The sequence below is a fragment of the Falco biarmicus genome, chromosome 1 (genome assembly GCF_023638135.1).
Source record: "Falco biarmicus isolate bFalBia1 chromosome 1, bFalBia1.pri, whole genome shotgun sequence".
Taxonomy (NCBI): domain Eukaryota; kingdom Metazoa; phylum Chordata; class Aves; order Falconiformes; family Falconidae; genus Falco; species Falco biarmicus.
The window spans coordinates 76,623,106-76,647,851 of NC_079288.1; the positions used below are offsets into that span (position 1 = coordinate 76,623,106).

The 24,746-nt window shown below is 44.8% G+C and overlaps 3 protein-coding genes across 7 annotated transcripts in view; 2 read left to right on the forward strand and 1 right to left on the reverse strand.

The window, feature by feature from the left end:
* The window catches only part of TBC1D14 (TBC1 domain family member 14), a 70,657-nt gene extending 66,554 nt beyond the window's left edge, over positions 1–4,103 (forward strand). For all 5 annotated transcript variants that reach the window (XM_056338017.1, XM_056338009.1, XM_056338024.1 and 2 more), the window contains one exon: positions 666–4,103. In XM_056338017.1, coding sequence (XP_056193992.1) covers positions 666–731 — 66 coding nt within the window. In that variant the 3' untranslated portion in view covers positions 732–4,103. The remainder of the gene's footprint in view (positions 1–665) is intronic.
* Positions 4,104–9,183: 5,080 nt separating this feature from the next.
* Positions 9,184–15,276, forward strand: TADA2B (transcriptional adaptor 2B). The gene is made up of 2 exons (XM_056344311.1): positions 9,184–9,491; positions 10,547–15,276. The coding sequence occupies exons 1-2, from the start codon at positions 9,222–9,224 to the stop codon at positions 11,537–11,539; spliced, it is 1,263 nt and encodes a 420-aa protein (XP_056200286.1). The 5' UTR covers positions 9,184–9,221; the 3' UTR covers positions 11,540–15,276.
* A 1,679-nt stretch (positions 15,277–16,955) lies between these two features.
* Positions 16,956–23,556, reverse strand: GRPEL1 (GrpE like 1, mitochondrial). Its single transcript, XM_056344325.1, has 4 exons — positions 23,413–23,556; positions 22,307–22,475; positions 20,689–20,770; positions 16,956–18,349 (listed from the first exon to the last, which is right to left on the reverse strand). The coding sequence occupies exons 1-4, from the start codon at positions 23,484–23,486 to the stop codon at positions 18,003–18,005; spliced, it is 672 nt and encodes a 223-aa protein (XP_056200300.1). The 5' UTR covers positions 23,487–23,556; the 3' UTR covers positions 16,956–18,002.
* Between the last annotated feature and the right edge of the window lie 1,190 nt (positions 23,557–24,746).

The following is a 24,746-nucleotide window of genomic DNA, read 5'->3' on the forward strand; positions in this document are numbered from 1 at the left end:
AGGGTGATTCAGTCCAGATGCTGCTGGACTTCTTCAGCAGAGCCTAACTATAGGGCAGGGAGCGTGTTACGCAGCATGAGAAACTGGCTATTACTGTGCCCTCTACACAGGGGCTAACAAAACAAAATTGTGCATTGGATATTAGGAAATACAAATTTTCAGTGTGGATGCAAATGTGGACTTTTTGCTTTAGAAAAAGATGTAAGCAGGTCTGGAGACAGTGATGTGCTCTAGGCAAGCACCAGTGGGCACTAAGGATAATTCTGTTCAGAACTCTTTAGATAATGCCATATTGCTCAGGCTGCTCACTTGCTGTGTTTTTAGACATTCCATTTATCCTAAGAATTAAATCTTCCCCTCAGGCAGCATCCTTTAATAGTGCTAGACTTGTGTAATCTGAGTAACAATCTCATCTCAGGGCTTCAAAAGTATGTGTTGGGGAGAGACCGAGTTTAAACCTTTGTTAAATCCGTTTGTATCTTTCATGCCACAAGAACATATGGGAGAGGTCTCTGTCAGTGGAGAGGCTCTCTTAAGTTTGATTACATTTAGTAGTTAAAATGGTATTACTCAGATAATTAAATGGGAAGCTCTTCAGATAATGATTTATTGACTCGTTTTTTAGATCTAACACGTTTTTCTCTCTCATTCCTTGAAATGTCTAGATACTGGCTGCTCTGCAGAAAGATAACCGGGAAATGGAAAAAGGAAGTCCTTCACTCAAACGTTAAAATTACAGTTGCCTCCAGTGACTCATGGGAAGAGAGATAAACTGGCAAATGTATTGAGTACTGTTTGACATGTATGAACCTGCAAATCAAAGTGTTATTTCAGAGTTTTGTTTAGTAGTAGGTTAGCCTTAAAGAGGAGAGAGGAAAAAAGAGGAGGAGGGAGGGGGGTGGGGAAAAAAGGAAGGAAATCAGGGGATAAGCCCCTCGTAAATTAAACCTGGGCTTAGCCTTAAACTTTTAGTGGAATGAGCATTTGCTGTGGACAGCGTTATGCATTCTGTACTTCTGATGAGGGCAGTGAAGCTAAACAATATTAAGAGGTGTGTTTTTTTTAAGTTTGGTGGGGTTTTTTTTCCTGTGATGTTTTAAAAGACTGGGCGTTTCAGCAGTGTTAGTTGCTTTGAAAGCTATTCCCCAGTTTCATTCTTAGGCAGGATATATTTCCCATACCTGTAACAGTAGCTGGATCTGGATTTTAAATAACTGGTGCTGGAATTTATATTTAAATGATGTGAGGACCATTTCTTTAGAAATGCTTCTTGTTTTATAGGCTGTGGGTCCCTTTTACCAAAGAAATCATGTAGACGTAGAACTACATTCCATTCTTTAGTAAAAACAGTTAAGTACAAAGTAAACTTGGAAGAGAAGTCATACTAGCAGTGCAAAACCAATTATTCTTCAGTATGCCTTGGAAATTTTTGTTTCCAATAAGAATGCATATGGAAGAAGTTCCATTAATCGGACTAGATTCCAGGCTCACCTGGGGGGTTCTAGTATTAAGCTGGCATCGTTTCCCGATTGTCTCTTTCCTTTGTTTAAAGCCGGGGTGACATACTATTAATGTATGATGCCATGTCTCCTTTTTCTGGGGCCGTGCTGTCTCAGGGTGTTCTTGCCTACCAGCTGCTTATTCCTGTGCAGTCTCTGCAGTCGTGCTGATAAAACTGTGGGCTGAGCAGAGAAACTGAGAAATGGTTAAAGCAGTTTTTCTAGTTAAACCCAGCCCTGCTCACTGGCATAACTGAGGAGGAAGGGTGTAGGGGAGCAGTTAAGCCAGTGTTGCTGCTGAAAAGGGTCTGCGGGATCTCCTGAAGCTGCTGCTGCCATGGTGGGGAAAGCATTATGTCGAGCTGATCTGTATGTAGTGACAAGTGAAAGAAGTTTACTGGGGAATCTGCCAGACAAATACCATCAGGATAAGTACAAGCTGTCATTTTCTAGCGTTTTACCCAGCCTCTAATACATGGGAGCAAGTTACAGAGGCGGCACACCGCAGTTGCATAATGTCACACTGCTTAGATCCCCTCTGCATTCAGATGAATGTTGAACTGTAAGTCATGAGTGCCTCTGATTTACAAGAATATTTATTGCATAGTGTATAGTGTAAAATCTATTTTATAAATAATGACGATCATTGAAAAGGGAAACTAACTGAAGCAATATTTGTGTTAGCTGTAAGCAGGCATCACTAAATCCTCTAGCTATATGGTCAGCAGTTTCCCAATGCTCTTTTCAATCTGTTTTACGCTGATTATTTTGGCATTGTCTGAATAAAAAAAAAAATGAGAATAATAGTTGCACACTGCTCAACTCAACATATAATGTAAAGGACTGCAGGACATAATGAAAATCCTGTCCTTGGGTACAAACATTTTTTCTGCGGAGGGATGGTTTGGCGGTAGTATTAAAAAGAGTGCGAGCAAGATTCCCTGGTAAGTGAGGACTCGCAGTTACTTTGGAGGATGTGTAACGCAAATGCAGCTTGCAAGTCTGATACCTCATTGGCCTCTTTTCCTGTCCACTTTGTGTACCTGGCGTAATGGATGTGTGTTTTCGCTGGCCGTCTTAATTCCTCCGTAGGACTTCTAGGTCATCACTTACTGAAAATAGACATCGAGACACTGATACGAAACGCATGTTAATTCTCCAGAATTTGTATAGCTCTCGTCCCTCAGGGACAGGTACTTGTATGCTACATTGCTTTGAAGTGCAATAGAAAGCTAGAAGGTCAGTAAGTGTTTCTTAATACTATTTTTTTCTGTGACTACAACAAATAATGCCTTTCCGTGAAGGATATGAGAGGCCTACCATCCGAAACATTTGCACTATGCTTTTAAATGATTTACTAAACAAAGCAACAACTTTTTCCTCAGTATACATTTCTAGGTGGTACTGTAACTGGCTTTGTGATTTAAGTCTTCATTGCAACTAGATTTGTATTTCCTTTTAAACCAAGTCTACAGCTGTGGCTCATTTGTCTGGTTAAAATGCATTCTTGAGCTACTAGGTATCTTTGCAGCCATCCACAGCCTGCTCTCCTTTTTCTCTTCTCATTGAGGTGTTGAATGTAACAGTGAAAATGGGCGTAGTTGTGGGGGGAAAAAAGGCCTGCTGCAGCACTTGTGCACTGTTTGTTACTTGCAAACGTAATTATTTTGTTTTGTGATTTGATCTTTCTGTTCTTAGAAGATGTATATATTTTCTAAATGATTTCTTTGTGTATATAAGGTATGTTCTTTAATGAAGAAAAGCAATGCAATAAAAAGCTTTGCACAGTTTGTTTTCAAACGAAATGCATTTGAAAAAAGAAAATCACCTGCCTAAAGATGCAATTGTTTCAACTTCTCAGTAGCTCGATTTGAAGGTAACGCCTGAATTTTGGTAAAATCAGAGATGAGTAGTAAGGGCATAGAATTACTTGCCACTGAGCTTTTTAATGTTCTTGCAGCATACCAGTTCTCTTAATTAGCTATTAAGGAAGACTTCTGTAATAAATTCGGGGATTGCAGAAAAGATTTTGACAATTTCATTGTTCAGGTGCTTGAGAGTATCTGTAACAAGATGCATGGTATTTTCTTTCATTGAGCAAGTGTCCCCATCAAGCAAACTTCCTTTTCTTCTTGGCTTTAAGGAAAAATAAAAATGCTGCAATACATCAGAAGTCTGCAACTACCACTGTACACGCAGCACATGAGAGAAACCAGAAAACTTAAATCAGGTTTGCAATTCTGTACAACCTGCACTTTATAATAAAGCTGTTTTGCAACTTCAGTCAGAAATCAATCATTAACATTATTTCATTTAGTGAAGAACTTAATTTGAATAAAAAGGTACCTTGAAACAGTTTATTTTTGAATGTTTGAAGAACTAGAATGACACATAAAGAACTGTTGATACATCCCCTGTATATCATGTTTAAATTGGTTTTATGTAGTTAGCAAATTTGTTTTGTTTAGATATGTGTATCAAACTGGAACTTTTTTCAACTGTAAATATATGGTTTTGTTAAATAAAGTCATGTAAAGTTATCTTAATCACCTGTTGTCAGTGTAATTCAGAAATTAAAAATTCAAGTACCTGTCTGTTTCTTCACGGGCTTCTTTAGCAGCTTTTGTCTGTCCAAAATCAGGACTTTGGGACATTGAAGTACTGCAGGTGGAGGATTTTATGGTGATGCGTTCCAAGTTCACATGTTAAAATACCTGTTACGTTACATATGACATTTAGAAGATTTGATACTTACGGTGCCATGGTTTAATGCATTTCATATGCCTTTGGAGTAGGTCTGAGATAAATTTGTTAAGAAAAATAGATGTAAATACATCTTTGTGAGATATGCAGAACTTGGAAATGCTTGAATACCTTATCCTTTCTTTGTTTTCAAAGAAAGCTTGGGTTATTGCAAGTTTCACGATCACAAAATACTTTTGTGCTCAACTTACGCCTGTGTAAGAATTAAAACAATACTACTTTAACTGCAGGGGTTAAATTGGAGAATCTTCCTGTTGCTTACTTCACTGAAGAGAGGCTAAAGCACCAAATAAAAGATAGATAAAAGGGGAGAAAAGACAATAAGCCTACATGGGGAACACAAAGACTTGGCTGCCACTGTTCTAGTTTCTCCAGCAAACATGTCTCTCACCTTCCTTGTACTGAAGTGTCTTACTGGTAGATTTGCTGGATTAGAACATAAAATCAGAAATGCTTTATGTAAGCCTATTCCAATTTGATACCGATAGAGCTTTTACATTGTGTGTTGTTACAGGAGTTGCACAGAATTGTTCAAAACTAGATTTACTTTTCCTTACCTGCTTTCCCAGTACTAATTCCAGTCTCTTTGAAGAGAAGTTAAATACTTCCCAGCATGCCAGCACATGAAGTTAGGAAATAAGACATTTGTCTTTACTGCTTCCTGATGGAGTGTCTTCCTATATTTATAGGAGGAAGACGAAGGAGTCTTTGATCTTCATCCTTGGGGTGCTTTGGAAGGCCAAGGTAGCAGTGGGTTGTCTCAAGAACTCGGTGCTAAGAAAAAAAGGTCCTGGAGACTGTGTGTGAAGTGTAAGCAAATGCCTTACTAGTATTTGTTTCAGTAGAAATACTTAGTGCAGGGAATATACTATCAACCTTATTTGGACCCTAATTTGTCTTAAGCCAGAAGCAGCAAGAAGTGTAAGAATTTTCCTGTTGGGAGTTTGTAAGAAAGGGAGATGACTGCTGATCATCCGTAATTACTTATGAAAATAGTTTTATGGAACATGAGGAAGGTACTCAACTTGTGCAATGCCACTCTTCCAGCAGGAGTGAGCTCGTTTTTGTAACAGGGCTGAAGACGAAAGGTACTCATTTTGCTATGTTTTTTGGTTGTGGGTTTTTTGTATTTTTGTAAGGTAAGTGGTTGGTGGTTACACTTGGCTCCTTTTACTATCCAGCAACAACAGACAGAGGTACGTCTTCTGGTATTTTGTGAGAAGTTTTTGAATATTAGTTGTGTAATGTCTTTTTGTGAATTGAGTGTTAGAACTACTAAAGATACAGCACCCTTCAGTGCAGAACAAGAGCCTGCGCTGTTCCACTGTGTGTGTGCGCAATAGTTCAGCAGAACTGTAAGGACCTGAGGAGAATATGACCAGATTGCTACTGCATGATTGCAGGAAGAGTAAGAAATTCCTGATCTTTCATTTCACTGTGAGAAAAGAACAAGATTTAAACCTTAAATAGTGTAAATAACCACTTTAATTATGTTTTGTCTTTTAAATATCCAGGCAATTCAGAAAACCTAGTTCAGAGATAATTTAAAGTATGAAGGTGTGAGCCATTCCTAAATATTATTTTTGTCAGTTTATCTACTTTTTATCCCCATGTAAGCGCATTCAGTGACTTGTGTACTTTGTTTAAATGCATATGCAACAAATTAGTTTTGAACTAGACCCAGCAGCTCAAATACAGCTCAGCAGTACTGGTCCCATTCCAACCTCTGGTGGAAAACCAAAGGATGACACTCCTGCTCTGCTCTTTCAACACTGGGATGTGCCTTCTTTTCCTGCAAAATCTGAGCCTTTAATACCCAACTCGGACTATGAAAAATGGGACCAAGGGTCGCTGGTCAGTCCAAGCAAACTAGTAGTATTGCGTGTAGAAATTAACAATTAACTAGGTAGGATTGAATCAGTAACTGGGTGCAGCAGCTAGTGATGGCCTGTGAGGAGCCTACTGAAGTTGCAGTTCCTTCAATAACGAGAACATAAGATACTAGGGCTCCAACATTTTACTAGCCTAAGATGGTTTTATATTCTTGACATTCATTCTATGCCTTAAATGAAAAATGATGCTACAACAGCAGCAAGAGCTGTGGGATATGCATCAGTCTCAGTCACTGACTGCCATGAGGGAATTGGAGTTTAAAGAACATGATATTTTGAAAGGGGAAGCTGCTTCCTGCAGCTAAAGCTCTGTGAGCAGTAGAGTCACAATCGTGTGTTTGTTGCTCCCTCCCCTTTTTCTTCAGTCTTTTTTTTTTTTTCTGAAATGTGGAGCAGTGCAGAGGGAACTGAAGCGGCGATGGACTTAACACTACTTTCTACCTCTTCACACGCCATGAATGAGGGGGACAAGGCAGAGTACTGAAACTTAAGAGATTTAAGACCAAAAAAATCCAGAACTCTAGGTTTGAGTGGTAAGATTGATGCATATATAATATTTATACTATGAAAACAGTTCTCAACAAACCTTTCTTCTTGTACACCACCAAGGCAAACTTGGCAGCCAAGTCCCATTTACAGAATGGGTGAGTGATGTAGTGTTTCTGTAGCGTATTGGCTGTATGCAAGCAATGTCAGGTACTGACAGTAAGCTGCTCTCTGATGCTCAACCACATCCTGTGAGAATTGCCCCTTCCAACGTGCCCAGATGGCAGGTACTGTTAGTGTACAGACGAAGTCGATACCAAATTACAAACTCCATGCAGAGAGTGGCAGGATCAGGCTTTGAGTCAGGGTATGGCAAGTGCTCTGCTTATATGGTATTGCCATGGCTGTAAAGGACGGAATGCTAAGGTGGTTTTCTAAAAGTGCAGACTTCTGACTGAGACTTTTTTGTTTCTTTAAGGCACATGTCTACAGTTTTCATTCAAAGCGAGTTAACTACTGTAATTTCTTCACTGAATGTGTAATACTGACATGGCACTTAGACAAAGGCTTTTTCAGGAATATGTGTGTAATGTATTCCTCAAGACTTAGCAAGAAAAAGCAACATTAAAAGTTAGGTTTATGCAAAACTCCTTTGTTTGCTCATTTTCCATGTTTATTTTTTTCTTCAATTTTCCCGAGTAAGGAAGGAGGAATTGGCTTCCTTGATTTTTTTTTTCTGAATTCCCCTACAAGTAAGGATCAGGCCAGCATTAGTGATGTTTCAGTGTTTCCAACTGCTGACTTAGCAACTCTACAGTATGCACCTCTTCCTCAAAGTCCCGAAGCAGTATCTCACTTCTGAGCGACCCGCTCAGAAGTGTTTCTGCTGCAATTTCCAGTTTCTTCTCTGCAGTCTGTCTCTAGCCTGTTTTGCTTTGGTCAGCATGTCTGTCTTAAGACAGTCTTAAGGTGTCTCAGTTCAGCCTTTCTGTCTTGGTTTCCAGCTTCCACAAACTGTAGTTTTTCCCTGACCTGGCTGAGAACGCGTACTCTGCTCGCTAGCCTGTTTTTGAGCCTTAAGATTTCATCTTTGAGGGAGGCACTCTTTTTCTCTGTGCTTCTCATTCTCCATGTGCTTGATGGCCTTGGACTGTGGACGCTCTGCCTGTTCTCCCTCAGCTTTCAAGCTGGCTTCAAGATTTTGGCTTTCACGCTTCAGCTTGATGTTTTCCACACGGGCCTAGAGGAGCAGAAATAAAAGGATCACTCCATTCCTTTAATCCTTGCTTTGCCAGGGCAGAAGCGCTTCCCTTTACAGTAAGTCACGACCATAACAAAGCTTCAAGGGGGGAAAAGGTGCAGGTGCAGAGGGAGGGAGGCCGGTCGCCGGGCCGTGCGGGGGCGGAACGCGCCGGCCTTCCCCGCGGCGGCTGGGCGGCGGGCGGGAGGTGGCCGCGGCGGCTGCTCGTCCCGCTCCCCGGCCTGGGTGCGCGCCGGCCGCCGGCGCCTTGCGGGCCCGGAGGGCGGCCCACTCGGCCTCGGCCCACGCCTGCCTTGCCGCCGGCTCCCGCCGCCCCGGCAGCCGCAGAGGCGCTGGGCGCACAGCCGCATCCCGCCCGCGCCCGGCTCGGCCCGCCGCCGCCCCTCGCCCTGCCGGCGCAGCTCGCACAGCCGCAGCTGCAGGCGGGTGCTGGCCGCTGCCGCTCGCCCGCCGAGCTGCTCCAGCAGCGCCGCCCGCTCCCGCCGCTCCTCCTCGGGTGCCTCGTCCGCCGCCTCGTCAGTCCCCGCGGCGGGATGCGCCTCGCCCGCGGCACCGTCCCCGCCGCTCGCCGCCTCCTCCCCGGCGCTGCTGGCGCGGCCGCCGCCTCCGAGGGCTCCGGCGGCTCCAGCTCCTCCAGCTCGCAGGGCCCCGGCGGCTCCTGTTGCTCCAGCTCCCAGGGCTCGGGCTCCTCCGGCCCCGGTGGCTTCTCCTGCCCCGGCTCCTCCTGCTCCTCCAACTCTCAGAGCTCCGGCACCTCCCTCGGCGCCGGCGGCTCCTCCGGCCCCGGTTCCGTAGGCTGCCCGGCCCCGTCTAGCCCCCGGCGACTCCCCTGGCACGGCAGGGCTCAGCTCCCCCCGCCCCGCCGGCCCCGCGGACGGCTCCAGCCCCGGCCCTCCCGCCGCCGCCTCCACCTCCGCGGCCGCCCCGCTCCCCGCTTCCCCCGTTGCCCGGGCAACGGGACTCGGCTCCGCTCCGCCGGCCGGCCCGGCCCCGCCCCTCTCCCCGTGGCGCCGGCTCGGCCGCGCCCCCTGGCCCGGCACTGGCCACTCAGCGGCGGGGTTGCTCGGGGTCGCCTCCGCGATTGGCCGCGACAAGGGAAGACGGATCCCGGTCGGCCAATTCTCGCAGCCCGTCCCGTTTAATCCCCCCCGCGCCCGGGCGCTTTGGCATCATTGGCCGGGAACCCGCGGAGAGGGCCGTGCCCTCCGCGCCCATTGGTCATCCGCCGCGGTGCTCCGCCCTCCGGGCGCGCTGCCATTGGCGATGCCGGCGCGGGGGCGTGCCGGCGCGTGCGCGCGGCCGGTCGGCGGGCGGGGTAAGATGGCGGAACTGGGGAAGAAGTACTGCGTGTACTGCCTGGCCGAGGTGAGCTCTCTGCGGTTCCGCTGCACCGAGTGCGCCGACATCGAGCTCTGCCCCGACTGCTTCTCGGCGGGCGCCGAGATCGGCCCGCACCGCCGATGGCACGGCTACCAGCTCGTCGACGGCGGCCGCTTCACCCTCTGGGGCGCCGAGGCCGAGGGCGGCTGGAGCAGCCGGGAGGAGCAGCTGCTGCTGGACGCCATCGAGCAGTTCGGCTTCGGCAACTGGGTAAGGGCCGCGGGGCGGGCGGCGGGCGGCGGGGGCCGCGTCCCCCCCGACAGCCACGGGCAGCCCCCGGCGGGGCAGCGCCGGCCCTGGCCTCCTGCGGCGGCCGCTGCTCGGGACGAGGGGGCCGGTGCCGGCCTGGGCTGAGGGGAGCCCGCGGGGCTGGCAGCGGCGGGGGTCGTGCGCGGGGCTGGCCGGCGGCCCCGGCGCTGTGTCCCCGTGTCCCCGTCCCGCGCAGGCAGCAGCCTCGGGGGGCCCCGCGGGAGCTGCCGGGCAGAGCTGCTCCTCCGTGACAGCGCTGCGGGCTGCCGGGGGCTGCTGCTGGCCGCGGCCCCGGCCGGCACCTTCCCCCCGCCTGCGCACGGCGCACATCCCACACCCTCAGCGTTCGGCCTGGCCCGTCGGTAGGTCCCAGGGAACCGGCCACTTGCCCTCCGTGCCCGCGTACAGTCAGGCTCGCTTTCAAAAAGCAGCGGTGAGAAGCATCGCTGTTTGGTTCTGTAACTGTTGGTTCATTGTGTTTTGTTTCATTGAACGCAAAGGCTTTCAAAATCTCAAAGTTTGTGGTCGTGGTGGCCTGGTTTTAGTTCTTTAATAACTAGAAAAAGAGTAAATACTATCTTTATTTCTGCGTTGCTCTAAAAGGACTTCAACAATGCAGTACAAATGAGCAAAATCCAAACAGCATAGTTGTCTTGGTGCTGGCTTGGGACTTAGAAACCTTCTTGGTGATGCTCAGCTGACTGAGAGAACAACAGATGCTGAGGAATTGCTGTGTGGATCCAGTGTCCTGTGCCCAGAGGATCTGATGCAGCTTGCCTTACTGGCGTTTCTGTAAACGGCTTGCATGCCCCTATGCACTCGTAAATACTTAACCTGTACCTAAAAATGCAGATCTGATGGAAATGTGGCTAATTTCAGTATGTCTAGAGAAGTTTAGGTGTTGCGAGTCAGCTTTTGAAGGAGCAGGGAAGAAGCTGCCATGCTCTTACCTGAGTGCACGTTACGCTGGAGATGTAATGGGAATCATTTTATCGCTCCTCCTTGTTTTCATTTAGGAGGACATGGCTGCTCACGTGGGAGCATCCCGAACTCCTCAGGAGGTGATGGAACACTATGTGAGCATGTATATCCATGGCAACCTGGGAAAAGCCTGCATCCCGGACACTATTCCAAACAGAGTCACGGATCACACGTGTCCCAGTGGTGGCCCGCTTTCTCCTAGCTTGACCACACCGCTCCCGCCGCTGGACATATCAGTAGCTGAACAGCAGCAGTTGGGATACATGCCGCTTCGGGATGACTATGAGATCGAATACGATCAGGATGCGGAGACTCTGATCAGTGGCCTTTCCGTGAACTATGATGATGATGATGTGGAAATAGAGTTAAAAAGAGCTCACGTAGACATGTATGTAAGGAAGCTCAAGGAGAGGCAACGGCGGAAGAACATTGCACGAGACTATAACTTGGTGCCAGCCTTTCTGGGGAAGGATAAAAAGGACAAGGAGAAAGCTCCCAAACGAAAGATCACGAAAGAAGAGAAGGAGTTGAGGCTGAAACTGAGGCCTCTGTACCAGTTCATGTCTTGTAAGGAGTTTGAAGACTTCTTTGAGAACATGCACAAGGAGAGGATTCTTCGAGCAAAGATTCGGGAACTGCAGCGGTATCGTCGAAACGGAATCACCAAAATGGAAGAGTCGGCAGAATACGAGGCAGCCAGGCATAAACGGGAAAAGAGGAAGGAGAATAAAAACATAGCTAGTTCTAAGAGAGGGAAGGAAGATGGTAAAGAAGGTGAATTCGCTGCCATTGAAAACCTGCCTGGCTTTGAACTCTTATCGGACAGGGAAAAGGTGCTCTGCAGCTCTCTAAATTTGACTCCTGCACGTTATGTGACTGTAAAAACTATAATCATTAAAGACCATCTCCAAAAAAGACAAGGAATTCCTTCAAAGAGTCGCCTTCCCAGTTACTTAGATAAGGTACTGAAGAAAAGGATTTTAAATTTTCTAACAGAAAGTGGTTGGATATCCAGGGATGCTTCATGAAACTCGGCTGATCTGAAAAAACGCAGCAGAGGCCCATTACAGCCTCAAGGACTCAGTTATTTTTTCCTTCCCTCCCCAAAGATACAGAAATTATGTCACCTAAACAACAACAAAAAGCAAATACGTAAACCCCCACAGTGTTAGTGATCCATGGTTCAAATAGATTTTTGCTTTGGATCATGGAAAGTACTTCATTGTGAAACTTCTACATTGAATTTCACTGCTTTTGGTACATTATTAGAGCAGTTTTCTTTCATGTGAACTTACTCGAATCCAGTAGTCCTGGAGTAGTTACTTTACTCCTTACTGTTGGATAAATATCAGTGTAATCCTTGCTTTTCTTTGAAGGTGGGAGATAGTTTCCAGCAAATGAAACTTTCTCCTCCCTTTGTTTCGTGGTTTTTTTTGGTGTAATGCTGGCAGCAAAGTGAAGCTTACGAAAGTCCTGAGCTCAGGAGCAGAGTGAGTGGGGATTTTTGTGACCATTGCTAAGCTTTGGGAGCATTCTCCTTAGTAACTACAGCCAAGATGCTGGGACAGCAGAGTGAGAGTTTCTGTCGAGAATACAGCAGGCATGAGCCATGGCAGGGAGTGGAAGGCAAGAAATGTGGTAGGTGAGATGCCTTCAGATACTTGTGCTGTGGAGAGGCTTCTTGGAGAGCTACCCTGGCACCCGGCTGATTTGGGTCTAGCTTCGACTTGAGTTTTTGCTGAAACAGAGGGCACTGGAGCTTCATTGGTAACTACTTAGCAGCAAAGCCGCAATACTACAGGGCAGCTGTGGTGCTGCTCCGGAGGAGGGGTCAGCACTACCATCAAGTGTCTGATTTGGGAAATGGGGTTTGGGAAGGTAGGCAGCCAGTGGTGGTGTGCCGGTTGGAAGCCTCACACAGCAAAATCTCTTTTGTGGGGGGAGCCTGCTCCTTCTCCAGTCTCTGTATGGGCTGAGGGGGTGTAGCTTCCTCCTATGAATTTGATTGGGAAGGACAGGGAAAGGGAGCAAGATTCTCAGAGTGATCAGAGATTGGTTTTTAAAAACAAAAATGCAAAGTGATACACGTTAGGTCAAAGTGCACAGCTAGTGTGCTTCCGGAGTATGGAGCCGTAAACCAAGCCCTTACAGGGTCCTGACTGTGTGTGCCTTGGCACAGGCCAGGCTAACCGCACTGAAGTTGGAATTCCTGACATAATAGGAGAATGGTGCATGCGGCCCGCTCCAGTGAGAGCAGCGCACCTTGAGAGGTAACTCGTCACAACTCTTTTAACGACTGCTGTCTGAACCAGCTGCTTGAGACGGGTGGCAGCTGGCGACGTAACGCAGCGTGTGACAGAAATGCCAGATCCACAGTGCTCTTTTGGTAAGATCTGCTGATTAAGGGGAAGATGTTGAGGGAGGACTGGAAAAGGATTGTTATGCTCACTTCATCCTTAAATTCCCCAAGCTGGTATTCAGCCAAATGGAAAAAAAAAAAAAAAAGGTGGTTGCTACGTAGCAGACGGCACCGTGTTACTTGTGCCTAAGCCTCTCTGCTGGTCGCGTCCAGAGCAGGAAGCCGTGAGCGGAGGCCAGTTGGGCAGGTCTGGAGTGCAGGTGTGCCAAAACACGGAACGTGACTGGCTTCAGAACAAGTGCAAGCACTGAAAATGTCATCTTGGTTTGATGCTTTGGGCTGTAGTCAGTGAGGATACCACAACATCTTAAAACAGTATTTGATTCTGCAACTTGGCAGAGGTATACTGAGCAGAACTGGGTTTTAGTTCATACATCCAGCATTACCAAAATAGTGTTAGCAGTGAGTTTAGAATAAAAGGGGTACAATTACAAAGCCAGCATTTCTGAGGAAGAAAAGAACCAAAACTCTAGTGCCTTTTTCTTTTGAGCTTGTGATGTTATGCCCCTTCAGAAAAGGTAAGGGCTATGTCCTCTTGGATGTAATACTTTGTTGGGCTTACCTGTAAGTGGCTTGTTGTGGAATACTTGAGACAAAACTGTCTCTCCTTGGCAGCAGTGGAACTAACTGCGATGTGCTGAGTAGCTTTAAGACCCACTTCCACCCTGTCTGCACGTACAAAGAGCACACAAGTTCATAAGGTATAAACCCTTGGTTATTTTCTCTGTCCTCCTGTGGAAAGGAAGCTTGGCCTTTCTTTCTAGTATTCTAGTTATGCAATTTGGTTCTTCCTGTAACTTGTTACCTAACTGCCATAACATACCATTGCTGATAGTGTTCAGGAGCCTCAGCTCTGCACGTAGCTGGGAGTTTAAAAGAACTAGGGTTTCTTTGTGTTGAGTTTTTTTTCCCCCTCAAATCTGTGATTTTTTTTTTTAATATTTCTATGCTATTTTGGCACATCTAACTGAAGCAATAGTCTAAAGCCCATCTGAACAATAACTTAAAATCATCTAGGCACCAGTGAGTCATTTAAAAGTTGAAGTGAATTCTGCATTTACACTTTGTAGTTTCTTAATTCCTCAGTCCCTCCAAAATGTTTCTTTGGTGCTAGACGTAACTTATTGAACATCAAAATGAATGTAAAATAAAGTATTTTTAATGTATGAAATATGGATATCAATATTTATTTTATACTTGCAAGCAAATTCAAGGTGGTAAATGTTTGCTTTAGCAAATACTAGACCCTTGGAAAGGGCTTCCCTAGAAGCAGTGTCTCATTGTCAGCTATGCTTTTAATTTTAAAGGTGACTTGCACTAGAGGATGCTGCTGTTCGTATTTTAATGTGGAACTGATTTAGTCTAAGCATTCCTTCATTATGAGCTGCTGTTTTTTTGTTTGTTTGTTAAGTTGAGATGCAGTTATGTTAATCCAGCAACTTACTAGAGCTGTGCTGCTTCTCTTCTGTAGTGAAGGGGCTGATAAAAAACATAGGAAATGTATCTTGTGTTGATCTGGAAGTGCTTCCTGTACTGTACAAATAACTTAGCCTTCATGTTGCTAATGAAAAGGTGTTTTATATGCTTAACGCTCTTTACTTTTCTAATTAAAGATATTGCTAATTATAGCATCTGTCCTAACAGCATTGACGTACGCCTATGAAAAAGTGACACTCCATAAGCTGTTCAAAATACTGATCTTCTGCTACTGATAAGAGGCAGCAATAAGTCTGTTTTAATGCTGTATGTTTACTTCAATCAGTCCAGTTCCAGTGATGTTTTCCAGTAGTATTTGCTCATTAGGTAACAAGGGAGCATTAATCTCCGTTCTCTGTGTACTACCTAGTGCAGAAGGGTTTGTTAACAGAGTCTGGATACAAACCCTCCTGCCCCATGTTCTGTTGCAGTCCCAGCAAGCATTAAGAACAGCGTTAGTAGGTTTGCACCAGTCTTTGACCATAAACTGCCTTGCAAATCACACAAACTAAGCACTCTGCCGTTACTGTCCTGTGCAGCGGCTGCATCGAATTTCTTTGCAACTGTAATGGACTTCTTTAGCCTTCTGGTTTACTCTCTTCTCGCAAAATGTTTTTGCATGTGCCCCAGTTGCCCTTAAGTGATGACACATTAAATACTGTGAAGGAAGGTACCTGGGGAGCATGTTCAGCTCATCAGATTCTTCCTTAAAGGGAATGTTGCACTCATTTGAATAGTGTCCTGGTGTAGCTGTGCCAGACACACAAATGCCTGTGCTGAAACCATGTAAAACCTAACTGATGTTGTGCACACATCATTTTACTAGGTTTTTGCATTGTATATTGGTAAATAAACTTGTATTAAAGTTTCTTTCCATTATTGATTTAATGGCAACCTAGCTTGTGTAATGAGGAAAGCGGCTCCAGTCTTTGAAGTAACACATGGAGATGCATTTTAGCTAAAGAAGAGAAACAAAAATGAAGAAACAAAAATGAATGAAGAATGCCTTCTCTGAAGGCAGAGGAATGGTCTTCATGAAACGACTAAAGCAGAGGTAGTGGTGGTAGCTTTGTTGGCTGCTCTTATGCTTACGTTTCAGAACCACCTCCCGCTTTGATTTCTTCAGTGCTTCTTACGGTTGTATGGCAGAACACACAGGTGCTCTCAGTAAAGAATGAAGCTCTCGGTGCTGAAAGCCTCTCTGACAGGGCAGGCCAACAAAAAGGAACCACTTAAATGAGATAGTTACCAGCTTTAAAGGTAGTAGTTTGAGTCTTGAGCTAAAGATTTAACAGTAACGGGTTAAAAACACCCTGAATGAAGTTACCTAGTGGAAAAAAAGACAGTTTGTGTGAGGTGCTGGGAAGCTCATTAAAAAATTCTTTAATCTGCTAGGGAGGAAGCTGTCCCTTTGTTTTAATCCCTATGGGAAAAACTTCTATATGAATGAAGTCATTACTAGATTTAGTTTTAAGGCCAGATGGGTTGGAAGAGGGTAGAATAACATGTGACAGTTCTTAGAAGGTAGATAAATTGACGCTAGTCCCTTTATGGCATATCAGTGGAGCATGGGTTCCAGTCATGGAACGGTTTGGGTTGGCAGGCACCTTCAAGATCACCCAGTTCCAACCCCCCTGCCACGGGCAGGGACGCCTTCCGCTAGACCAGGTTGCTCCAAGCCCCATCCAGCCTGGCCTTGAACATCGCCAGGGATGGGGCATCCACAGCTGCTCTGGGCAACCTGTGCCAGTGCCTCGCAACCCCTCTGAGTCCCCTCTTCTTTGCTGGACTCTGTCCAGTATGTCCATGTCTCTGTGTTGTAACGTAACGTGCCCAGAAATCAAAAAGTGCACTTCTTCAATCCTACTTCACACAGCTACAGCATGCTCTAACCCAGATGGAAAGAAGTTACTTCCAAATTCACTTAAGTATATGGAAACCTCTTCCCCACTAGCACCCCCTGCCCCGCTGTAGTTCTACATTCAATCTTTGCATTTTGATCCCTGTACATGATTAGTTTAGAAAAATTAACACTGTATTTGTCTTCTCACATGCACCAAAAATTACTCTCCCTCCCTGGCCTAGTCAAAGCATTGATTTTCTTTCTGAGTTGAGAAGAAAGAATGAATCCTTAAACATGACAAACCCTTGAACAGCAGTATGCACTTAGGTTGTTCCTAGGTAACTGGTTCCCATGAGGCAAACCAGCACTGGGAAAAAGGTCTCAAAGAGCAAGTCATCACTTCTCACCGTGAGTAGGTCTGGTGTTCAGTAAGCTGTTTGAAAATCTGCATCTGAACCAAGAAAAATAATCGATACTTGACCTTAAGGTAAGAACTTAATCCAAGACAACCAGAAACAAGGGTGAAAAATTCAGCAGTACTTACTGTTTATCAGGCCCTAGTAACATGCCAAGTTTGAAATTTCTGTCCTGTGTGTTAAATGTATGGGCTTTGAGGATACAAGAGGACAGATGCTTTGTCGGTGGTGTAATTTGCCAAGTTCCACCACTGCTATCCATGTGACCAGACAAACATAGGACAAAGCACTCAGTTAATCACGTATTGTATTTTAGCCTGATTCTGCAGGACTGGGAGCAGCAGGTGGAGTTAGATACGGCAAGGGCTGCACATGGGAGAAGTTCTGTTGCAACCTAAGATCCAAGCTGAGTAAATGCAAGAAATTAAAATGAAACTAAGTTCACATTTTTGTTTGAGCCACTTACATGCAATTATTTATGTAATTCTAAAAGACAGTATATACCAAACTCTCAGCTGCTCGCTTCTTTGGGTATTCTGACTTTCAACAGGGTTGTAACTACAGTTTGCATAACAAACTGATTGTAAAGTTTGGAAGTTACAAGACTATCAAAATTGATTAAACCAATTTATACAATATTAAATTAAAAATCCAGAGATAGGATAAATTCTATTGGTACTTCAATGCCATACAAGTATTAGATGGTTTTCTTGAGTCAACATTAGTACAGACAAAAAGGGTTGAATAATGACAAAGTATGTCTAGCCTACATTTCCTTTTATTTACAGGTCAGAATTCACAAAGGTTTCAATTTCAGTTGTTGAGAGAAGTTATTTTTTAATAGACTAAAAAGGGCATTTATCACGTCAGTGTTTAAAAGCTGATGGATGCTTGCAGAAAATGGGTTATTTGTACTATTTCAGCCACTTCTGCCATGTTAGATTCTACAGAATAAAAGGAAGTGTGTAAACCACCATTTGAATTTGCAGTCTACACACAGTGATAAGCGTGAGATTGCAAAATTCTTGTGAGTCTTTCATTCTGTTCCATTTAATGCACCTTCGGTAGCAATAGTTGTAAAAAATGTTACCTAATCTAAACCATCACAGAGCTTAATGGCTCTTGTATTTCACACTTAAGAAGAGAGCTTACAGAACAGTGATGTTGGAGGCCACTAAGCAGGAGAGTTTCATGGGCTGCTTCATTTTCACTGGGAGACCTCAACCAATTCATTTAAACCTCTGAGAGGGCAGAGGAATGAGGAAAGCATGGTGTAAGAGAAAAACCATCCAGCTGTTTAATAGTTGTATGGCATTTTAAATTCTCAAATTAAGCAGCTAAGCGTCTTTCACAACACCCACCAAGGCAGGCCGTAGTGTACGCCCATGCAGCTTATAGCCAATCTTGGATACTAATGCAATAGTGCCAGGCTCCTTCCCTTCCATGGGAGCATGGAACAGTGCTTCATGTTCGTAGGGATCGAATTTGGCTCCGACAGGATTCAGTCTGAGCAGGCCGTGTTTTTTAAACACTTTTTGAATCTGTACTTCTGTCATGACAAGACCTTCATATAAGCTCTTCAAGTGAGGATTTTCATCCTTAATTTCTTCTTTTGGAACACTTTCTGTTGCCTTCTCCAAAATGTCTGCAACTTCTAGTAAGTCCTTACAGAAGCTCTGAATCCCTAAAAAGAAATAAAATAGAAGGGAATGGGATTAGTCCACTGAGGGGAACAAGCATAAACCCCCCCCCCCAAAAAAACAAAATCCCCACAACCCCAAACCCTACAGCAATAATCTGTACTCTTTAAATTTTTTACGAGAGATGTGATACTATAAAAATTTGGGGTAAAATGTCCTTCCCAATTTCACTTGATGATACAGAACTATTACAGGTATCTTGAAATCCACACCACCTCCTCTAGTTCTATGGAAAAAACGTATTACAACTTAATACTTACAAGAGCTAGAGCTATGCTGATGACTTGACATTAACAGCCAAAATTCTAACCGAAGTTACCAAAATCTTCAGCTGCCTTAATGTAGTTTCCTCATGTCTTTCTCATCCTGGGATTCACCTACAGTTCAAAGTACTGTGTTGTCCTATTCCTACCCTTTAGTTTGATGTGCAAAAGTATTTGCAGGAAAAAAAAGCATGAAGTCAGACTGATGAGGAGTCCAAGAGATGAACAGGGATTCTTCCCTGAATCAAAAGAACTCACATCTCTCCTTCCCACTACAAACCACTTTTATAGAGTCAGAAGCTGTGCCTTGTAAAGACTGAGCGATGCTTTAACAATAGTCCGTGTCCTGAAGCTGGTTCTCTGGCTCACACTAAAAGAACTTGGACTAATCTCACTTAAGACAAAACTATCTCTAGAAATCATGAAAAAACAAAACCATTCAGTAGAACAACACACTTCTATAGAGGTAAGCCAATGACAAACTGCACTGCATTTTGGTAGCCTTGTTCTTTCCTTTTTTAGCCACAGACTGCTTTTTAATTCTAGCTCACATTTCAGATGGTTTTTTCCTTACCAAAAAGCAGCATGAGCATTATCAGAGGACAAGTCTTCAATTTAAACAAACAAAAAACCCTGAACTACAGAAGCATGTTGCAGGATCTATAGGGATCAGCTACTTCTTAGGAAAGCGTCACTTCAACAACTGCACAACTACATAAAGACTTAAGCTCTTACAGAACAGTAACTAATACTGTCCAAGTAGTTCTAAAAATATGAGCAAATTAATTGAGGTTTTGAATTAAAACTGTGGTTAAGGCCAAAGTGTCCCAAACATAGATTAACCAATTGTTTAGTGATCTGGATCAAACCAAATAACCAAACTCTTCAGGAGGTGATTTGTTTTGGTTTGGGGTTGGTGAGGGGTTTTTTGCATAATTTGTCTCTGCAGATGTCTGTGACTGCATCTCTGTGAATTTATGCAAGTCTCAGAAATTATCTTCTCTTCCTCCAACAGAAAAAGCAGTCATACACAAACGATAAAACTTACAATCATGAAGATTATGTGTAACTTAGTTTTCACAAGAAATTTTATTTTAATATTTATTTCTGTTGTATCATTTCTGAGCTCAGACACAACTCAAGAGTCCTTCTGCACTAAATAGCACATCAGTGAAATGATACTTACGAAAAATCAACTTCAGGATGAAGCATTCAAACATCCATGAAAATGGTACATGATTATGTAACTAAGAAATGCTTTTTCTTACAGTACACGTTAACTGAAGGCCCTGTATTCAGAAATTAAAACTTCTGTACTCAGAATTAAACTGTACAGCTGTGTATAGTGTGTGGCAAAAAAGACCAACTCATTTTTCAAGACAGTGACAGTTAAACACCAAGATGATACAGCACCGTTCTGTATTTGCATACAATTTCTGTTTTACAGATGTTTGAACTGTCAAAAAGCTCAATCAGATGTCAGTGGCCTGGCTCTTCAAGAAAGATGTTTCTAGCACTCCTCATAGCCAGTGATTATATTTTTGTATTATATTATATAATCCTACCACTGAAAAGAATCCACCCATCTTAAGGTATTACTTCTATTTGAATGCTTCAACAGAACAGAAAAGTTACTCAAATATAAAAGGCTAAATAAAAAAGAAAAAACTCAAGCAAAGAAGAACCAAACGCAAAACAAACGCCAAGACAAAACCAAACCAGAAGGAAAGCTAGTATTGCATGCTCTTGGTTCAGTTTTTTGCAGTCAGTTCTGAGACCTTCAGGCTGCAATCCTTACTGGAAAACCTACTAGTGCAGCACACATAGGAAATCACATACCAAATTTAAAAGACCATTTCAAGTTGTTGACTTTAGCAGTTTTAAGTCTTGCCCTTGTTTAGCAAGATGATTACAATCCTGATGCAAGTGTGGAACCATTCAAACCTCTATGCCTCACATATAATTTTTAACCAAGCAGTCAGAATCACTGGCAAGTACAACTTGTCAAGCTTTGAATTTCCTGGGTCTTACGAATACGCACAAAAGGAGCCTTCACTGACCATATAACTTTGCCTCTTCTACCAGTTTCTGGCTTCTTTGCCTCACGTTTTCTGCATCTGCCAAGGCACGCTTGTACTTGTCCTAAAGAAGAAAAAACAGTAACAGAAGAGATTTAATTCCCAGTGGTTGGGTAGTTGACAATAATTCAAAACAGCATATTCAGTATAAAAGAGTATTTTAAACAGTTACATAGCATAAACCTACCATCTAAAGAGTAATCTGAAGACAACATGCCAATTACCACAGCATCCTTCCTACAGAGGCAGATGTTTGCTTCACTTTAGTGCAAACAGAAGTGAGGGAAAGGAAATAAGATGGGTTTCCAGACTCTCAGTATTTGTCAACAGTTCAGCTGGAATAAATTTTTAACTCTACTCAAGTTTTACAAACCAAAGACTTCTGCTCTTTCTGATGTGTGTTCACAGAAAGCCTTCCTTAGTCATAAGGTATTTTGACACTATGGCAAAAGAGATTCAAGTCAGCCACGTCTTTCAAACCATCTCTTCCCTCTCCATACATACCACAGACCATCCTCCACTTTTTTCAAACTTTACAAACTATGAAGTCTAACTCATCTGTTGATCAGGTTAAGTTTTGGTCTATTCCTAGCAATACGGCCATCTAGCAGGAGATGTACTAAGAATGAAATTCAATAAACTTAGGCACTTCAAGTTGAGTGCTTCACCACCTAAGCCAGAACTCCATGTTGGACTTCCACTCTGAATATGCTTGACCTTCACATGCTAACGAATAATCTCAAAACAGAATAAAAATAGTCAACAAGTTGACTGAAGAGCCACATTAGGTAGCCAGCAGCAAGTGCTGTCAGCTGGGATGTTAAATGGCATCTCAGCTTTGTCCTTCAGTGCTTTGGGAAGGGCAACAGAAATGAAATTAAATCCTCTTATGATCCATAGGTGCCGTTTCTATAGAAGGTTCTGAGCTACCTGTCAAAGTCTCAAATGGTCAACAGTGACATTTTATATAAAGCACTCATCCAGAAAAGCAACACCTTTATTTAATCCATGCCTCGCACCTTAAAGGGCATCCTTCACCCTCTGCTGCATTTGCATGGGAGAGAATCCAAAATACATTAGGGCAACAGAGGGAACGTGATGCCTGAGCTGTGTGTTTGAAGGGCTTTCCAACAAAGAAGGTTTGAAACTTTCACTTCCTAAATAATATGTAACAAGTACACTACTACATAAAAGCAAAGAATCATTAACCTCCACCTTTGAAAAGTCAGCACTTGTTTTCAGAAAGCCTGCTCTTGGCATATGCAAATACACACATGGAAGACACACTCAAACCCTTGCATGAGCTTCAAAAAGTTACCTCTCAAATTATCTCTCCACTGAGCAAAACCTAACTGAAGTCAGCCACACTCAGTAACAAATTTTCCAGCTAGAGAAGGTCCAATTCCATCCAAAAATTGGAAAGAAACTATCCAAAATTTTAATTTTGGACCAGACATTCATCTCAGGTCTTGCAGTACATCTACTCTTAAGTTTAAAGAAATCACACAACTGTATCCAGATTGTGCACTGAAAACTCATACTGAATACTCTTAGTTTACAGTTTGTAAGGCATGCAACCTGATAACAAAGAGACACTTACAGTAACTTCTTTCAGTTGTTGTTCTAGTTTGGCCTTTTCTTCAGTTAACATTTTTTCAGCAGAGCTGGGTTCAACCTTCTGCTCATTTTGGCTCTGACTCTGGTCCTCTTCCAAGTTCTGACCTGTATTTTTCTGTTGTGTTGCTACACAAAGCAGTCGTGGAGAAGTCCTGAGACAAAAACGTGGACAATATTACTGAGTTGCTTACTTTGTAAGATATAAGCATTAGATATTAGCATTCTGACACGTCAATATCTACAAAATTCTCACATTAAACCAAAAATTAATACAACAATTCTAAGTCTGTGAAAACTGTTTGCAGAACCTTGCATCAGAAGTAACTGAACTTAGACCGTCTACACTGTTAGAGAAAATAACTTTGCTGTGAGGTAACAACAACCGCTGGGCAACAGCGTCCGTTATATTCAGTGCAAGTGTCCATTATGTTCAGTTTATAAAGCTGCAGCACTTTTAAGGGGAATATGAGCTCGTTTTCAGCCCAATACTCAGGAAACAAATCCAGTTTATGTGATGCAATCACCTGCAACAAACACACCACCGAGAACAGCGGGTTGCTGCCGATTGCTAGGGAACAACAGAAAAGCACTTTCAGTGCCACTGCTCTATCACAAAAATATCAAGAACGGGCCAGCCTCCACGAAAAGGCCTATCTATCCCTTCCTAACATTTCTTAGGCTGAACTAGCTAAGCTACCCAAGTAAACGGCTTCACGGAAGAGGCGGGTGGATCAGTGCCGCAATGACAACAGGCCGCAGGTCCCTGCATGCCACAGCAAGACGTCGGGCCTGCAGGCTCTCGGGCTCCAGACGGGGCCAGGAGGGCCCCGCGATGCCCGGAGGGGCCGCTCTCCCGGGAGGGGGTAAGGGAAGCCAGCAAAGGGCGGCGGGGGCCGGCACCTGCGCGTCCCGGCCGTAGCACTGCGCTCCCCGGCGCAGAGCCGGAGGGCCGGGGCGCGGGGGCTGAAGCTCCCAGCGCGCTGCGCTCTGCTCTCCTCCCGGCCCGGCCGGGCGATGGCGAGGCGGCCCCGGACGCCCACCCATCCCGACGTGCCCGACGCAGGCCAGGGGGCGCGGCGCGTCCCTCACCTCAGGGAGAAGCCCAACAGCGGGTACCGCGGGCGCAGCGCACCTCGCACGCACTGGGCCACCGCCGCCGCCATAGCGCCCTCCTGCCCACCCACCGCCTCAACCCGCCCCGCCGCGCCACCGAGAGGCCGCCGCCAATCAGCGAGCGGGCAGGCTGAGAGTGACGCGGCCCAGAACCAAGCCGCGGCGCGGATGCACGCTCGGGCCGAGCAGGCGCGGCGGGAGGTGGGGACAGTAGCTCTTCCGGGGCGCTGCGGGGAGCCCCGCTGGGGGGCGCTCTCCACGCCCCGCCTCGTGCCGGAAAGTGACACGCGGGGGGGGGGGCGTGGCCGCAGGCGCGGCGGGCGGGCGGACGGGGCCGGCGCCATTTTGTCGTGTGGAGGAGGTTGGGGACGGGTCGCCATCGTCTTGAGCGTGGGTCCGGCCGGGTGGTTGCCGCCTCTCCGCAGGGTGTTAAAGCATAATGTCGGGGACGTAGAGCCTGCAGGAGTTAGCAGGGCACTGGCTGAGGGCAGGTGCCAGTATTTTCCTGTCAGAACGTGTCAGTGCAACTTGGAGGCAGTTTGGTGGCTGCCGGTCGTCCAGGCAAATAATCCATCCACATCTCTATTGTGACTGAAAAAGTTTGAAAATCGCAGCTCGTTGTGTTTCTAACTGCTGAATAACCCGGTTACTACTGACCACTGTCAGAAATACATCGTAGCATCCATCAATAGTTTTGTCTGCAAGCCTCGGTGCACCAAGATTTTCATCACCTGTCTATACACGCTCCCTACAACTGTATATGTGCTTGTGATCTAAAATGTTGAGCTTTCATTAAAAGGGATAATGTTGCTAATTCACTGCCTCCAAATTTGGCCACCTGCATGTGCAACCTGTTTGTGCAAGTGTCATAACTGGGGGTTGTGGAAACCCTGCTTGGTGATACTGGGATGACTTCTTTGGCAGTGTTGTCAATTAGTTTGTCATAATCTTGTTAAAAAGGAAAAAAGAATGCCTCCAAGGTCATGCATTTATCATACAGTGAGTGCTAGATTATTCACAGATGCCTGAACACCAGCTGTCGACCTGGTTTTTGCATGCATTTGTACACTTTCCAAACAAAATCTGAAGGATAGATAAGATGCAGATTCCATAATCCAAATTCAGAAAATGTTATATTCAAGTGCATCATTAAAGTATTACTGAAAAAGAAGCTTCAGAAGACCTTTCTGGCTTGCCACATGAGAATCCTGCAGAAGTTAGGATCTTGCTAAGTTCGATCAAACTTTGTCAGAGTGCACTCTTATTTGGCAGGTTTGCTGTCTTATGACTTACTGCTTCATGGCCTCTGC

What these genes read in the sequence shown, in the direction of transcription:
- TADA2B (XM_056344311.1), top strand. Translation starts at nt 9,222, where the DNA reads ATGGCGGAACTGGGGAAGAAGTACTGCGTGTACTGCCTGGCCGAGGTG. An exon ending in AGTTCGGCTTCGGCAACTGG is followed by an intron (nt 9,492 to 10,546) that starts GTAAGGGCCGCG and finishes GTTTTCATTTAG; the next exon opens with GAGGACATGGCTGCTCACGT.
- GRPEL1 (XM_056344325.1), bottom strand. Translation starts at nt 23,486, where the DNA reads ATGGCGGCGGCGGTGGCCCAGTGCGTGCGAGGTGCGCTGCGCCCGCGG. An exon ending in CTGTTGGGCTTCTCCCTGAG is followed by an intron (nt 22,476 to 23,412) that starts GTGAGGGACGCG and finishes TTTTTGTCTCAG; the next exon opens with GACTTCTCCACGACTGCTTT. An exon ending in AGAAGAGGCAAAGTTATATG is followed by an intron (nt 18,350 to 20,688) that starts GTCAGTGAAGGC and finishes ATTTCTTTTTAG; the next exon opens with GGATTCAGAGCTTCTGTAAG.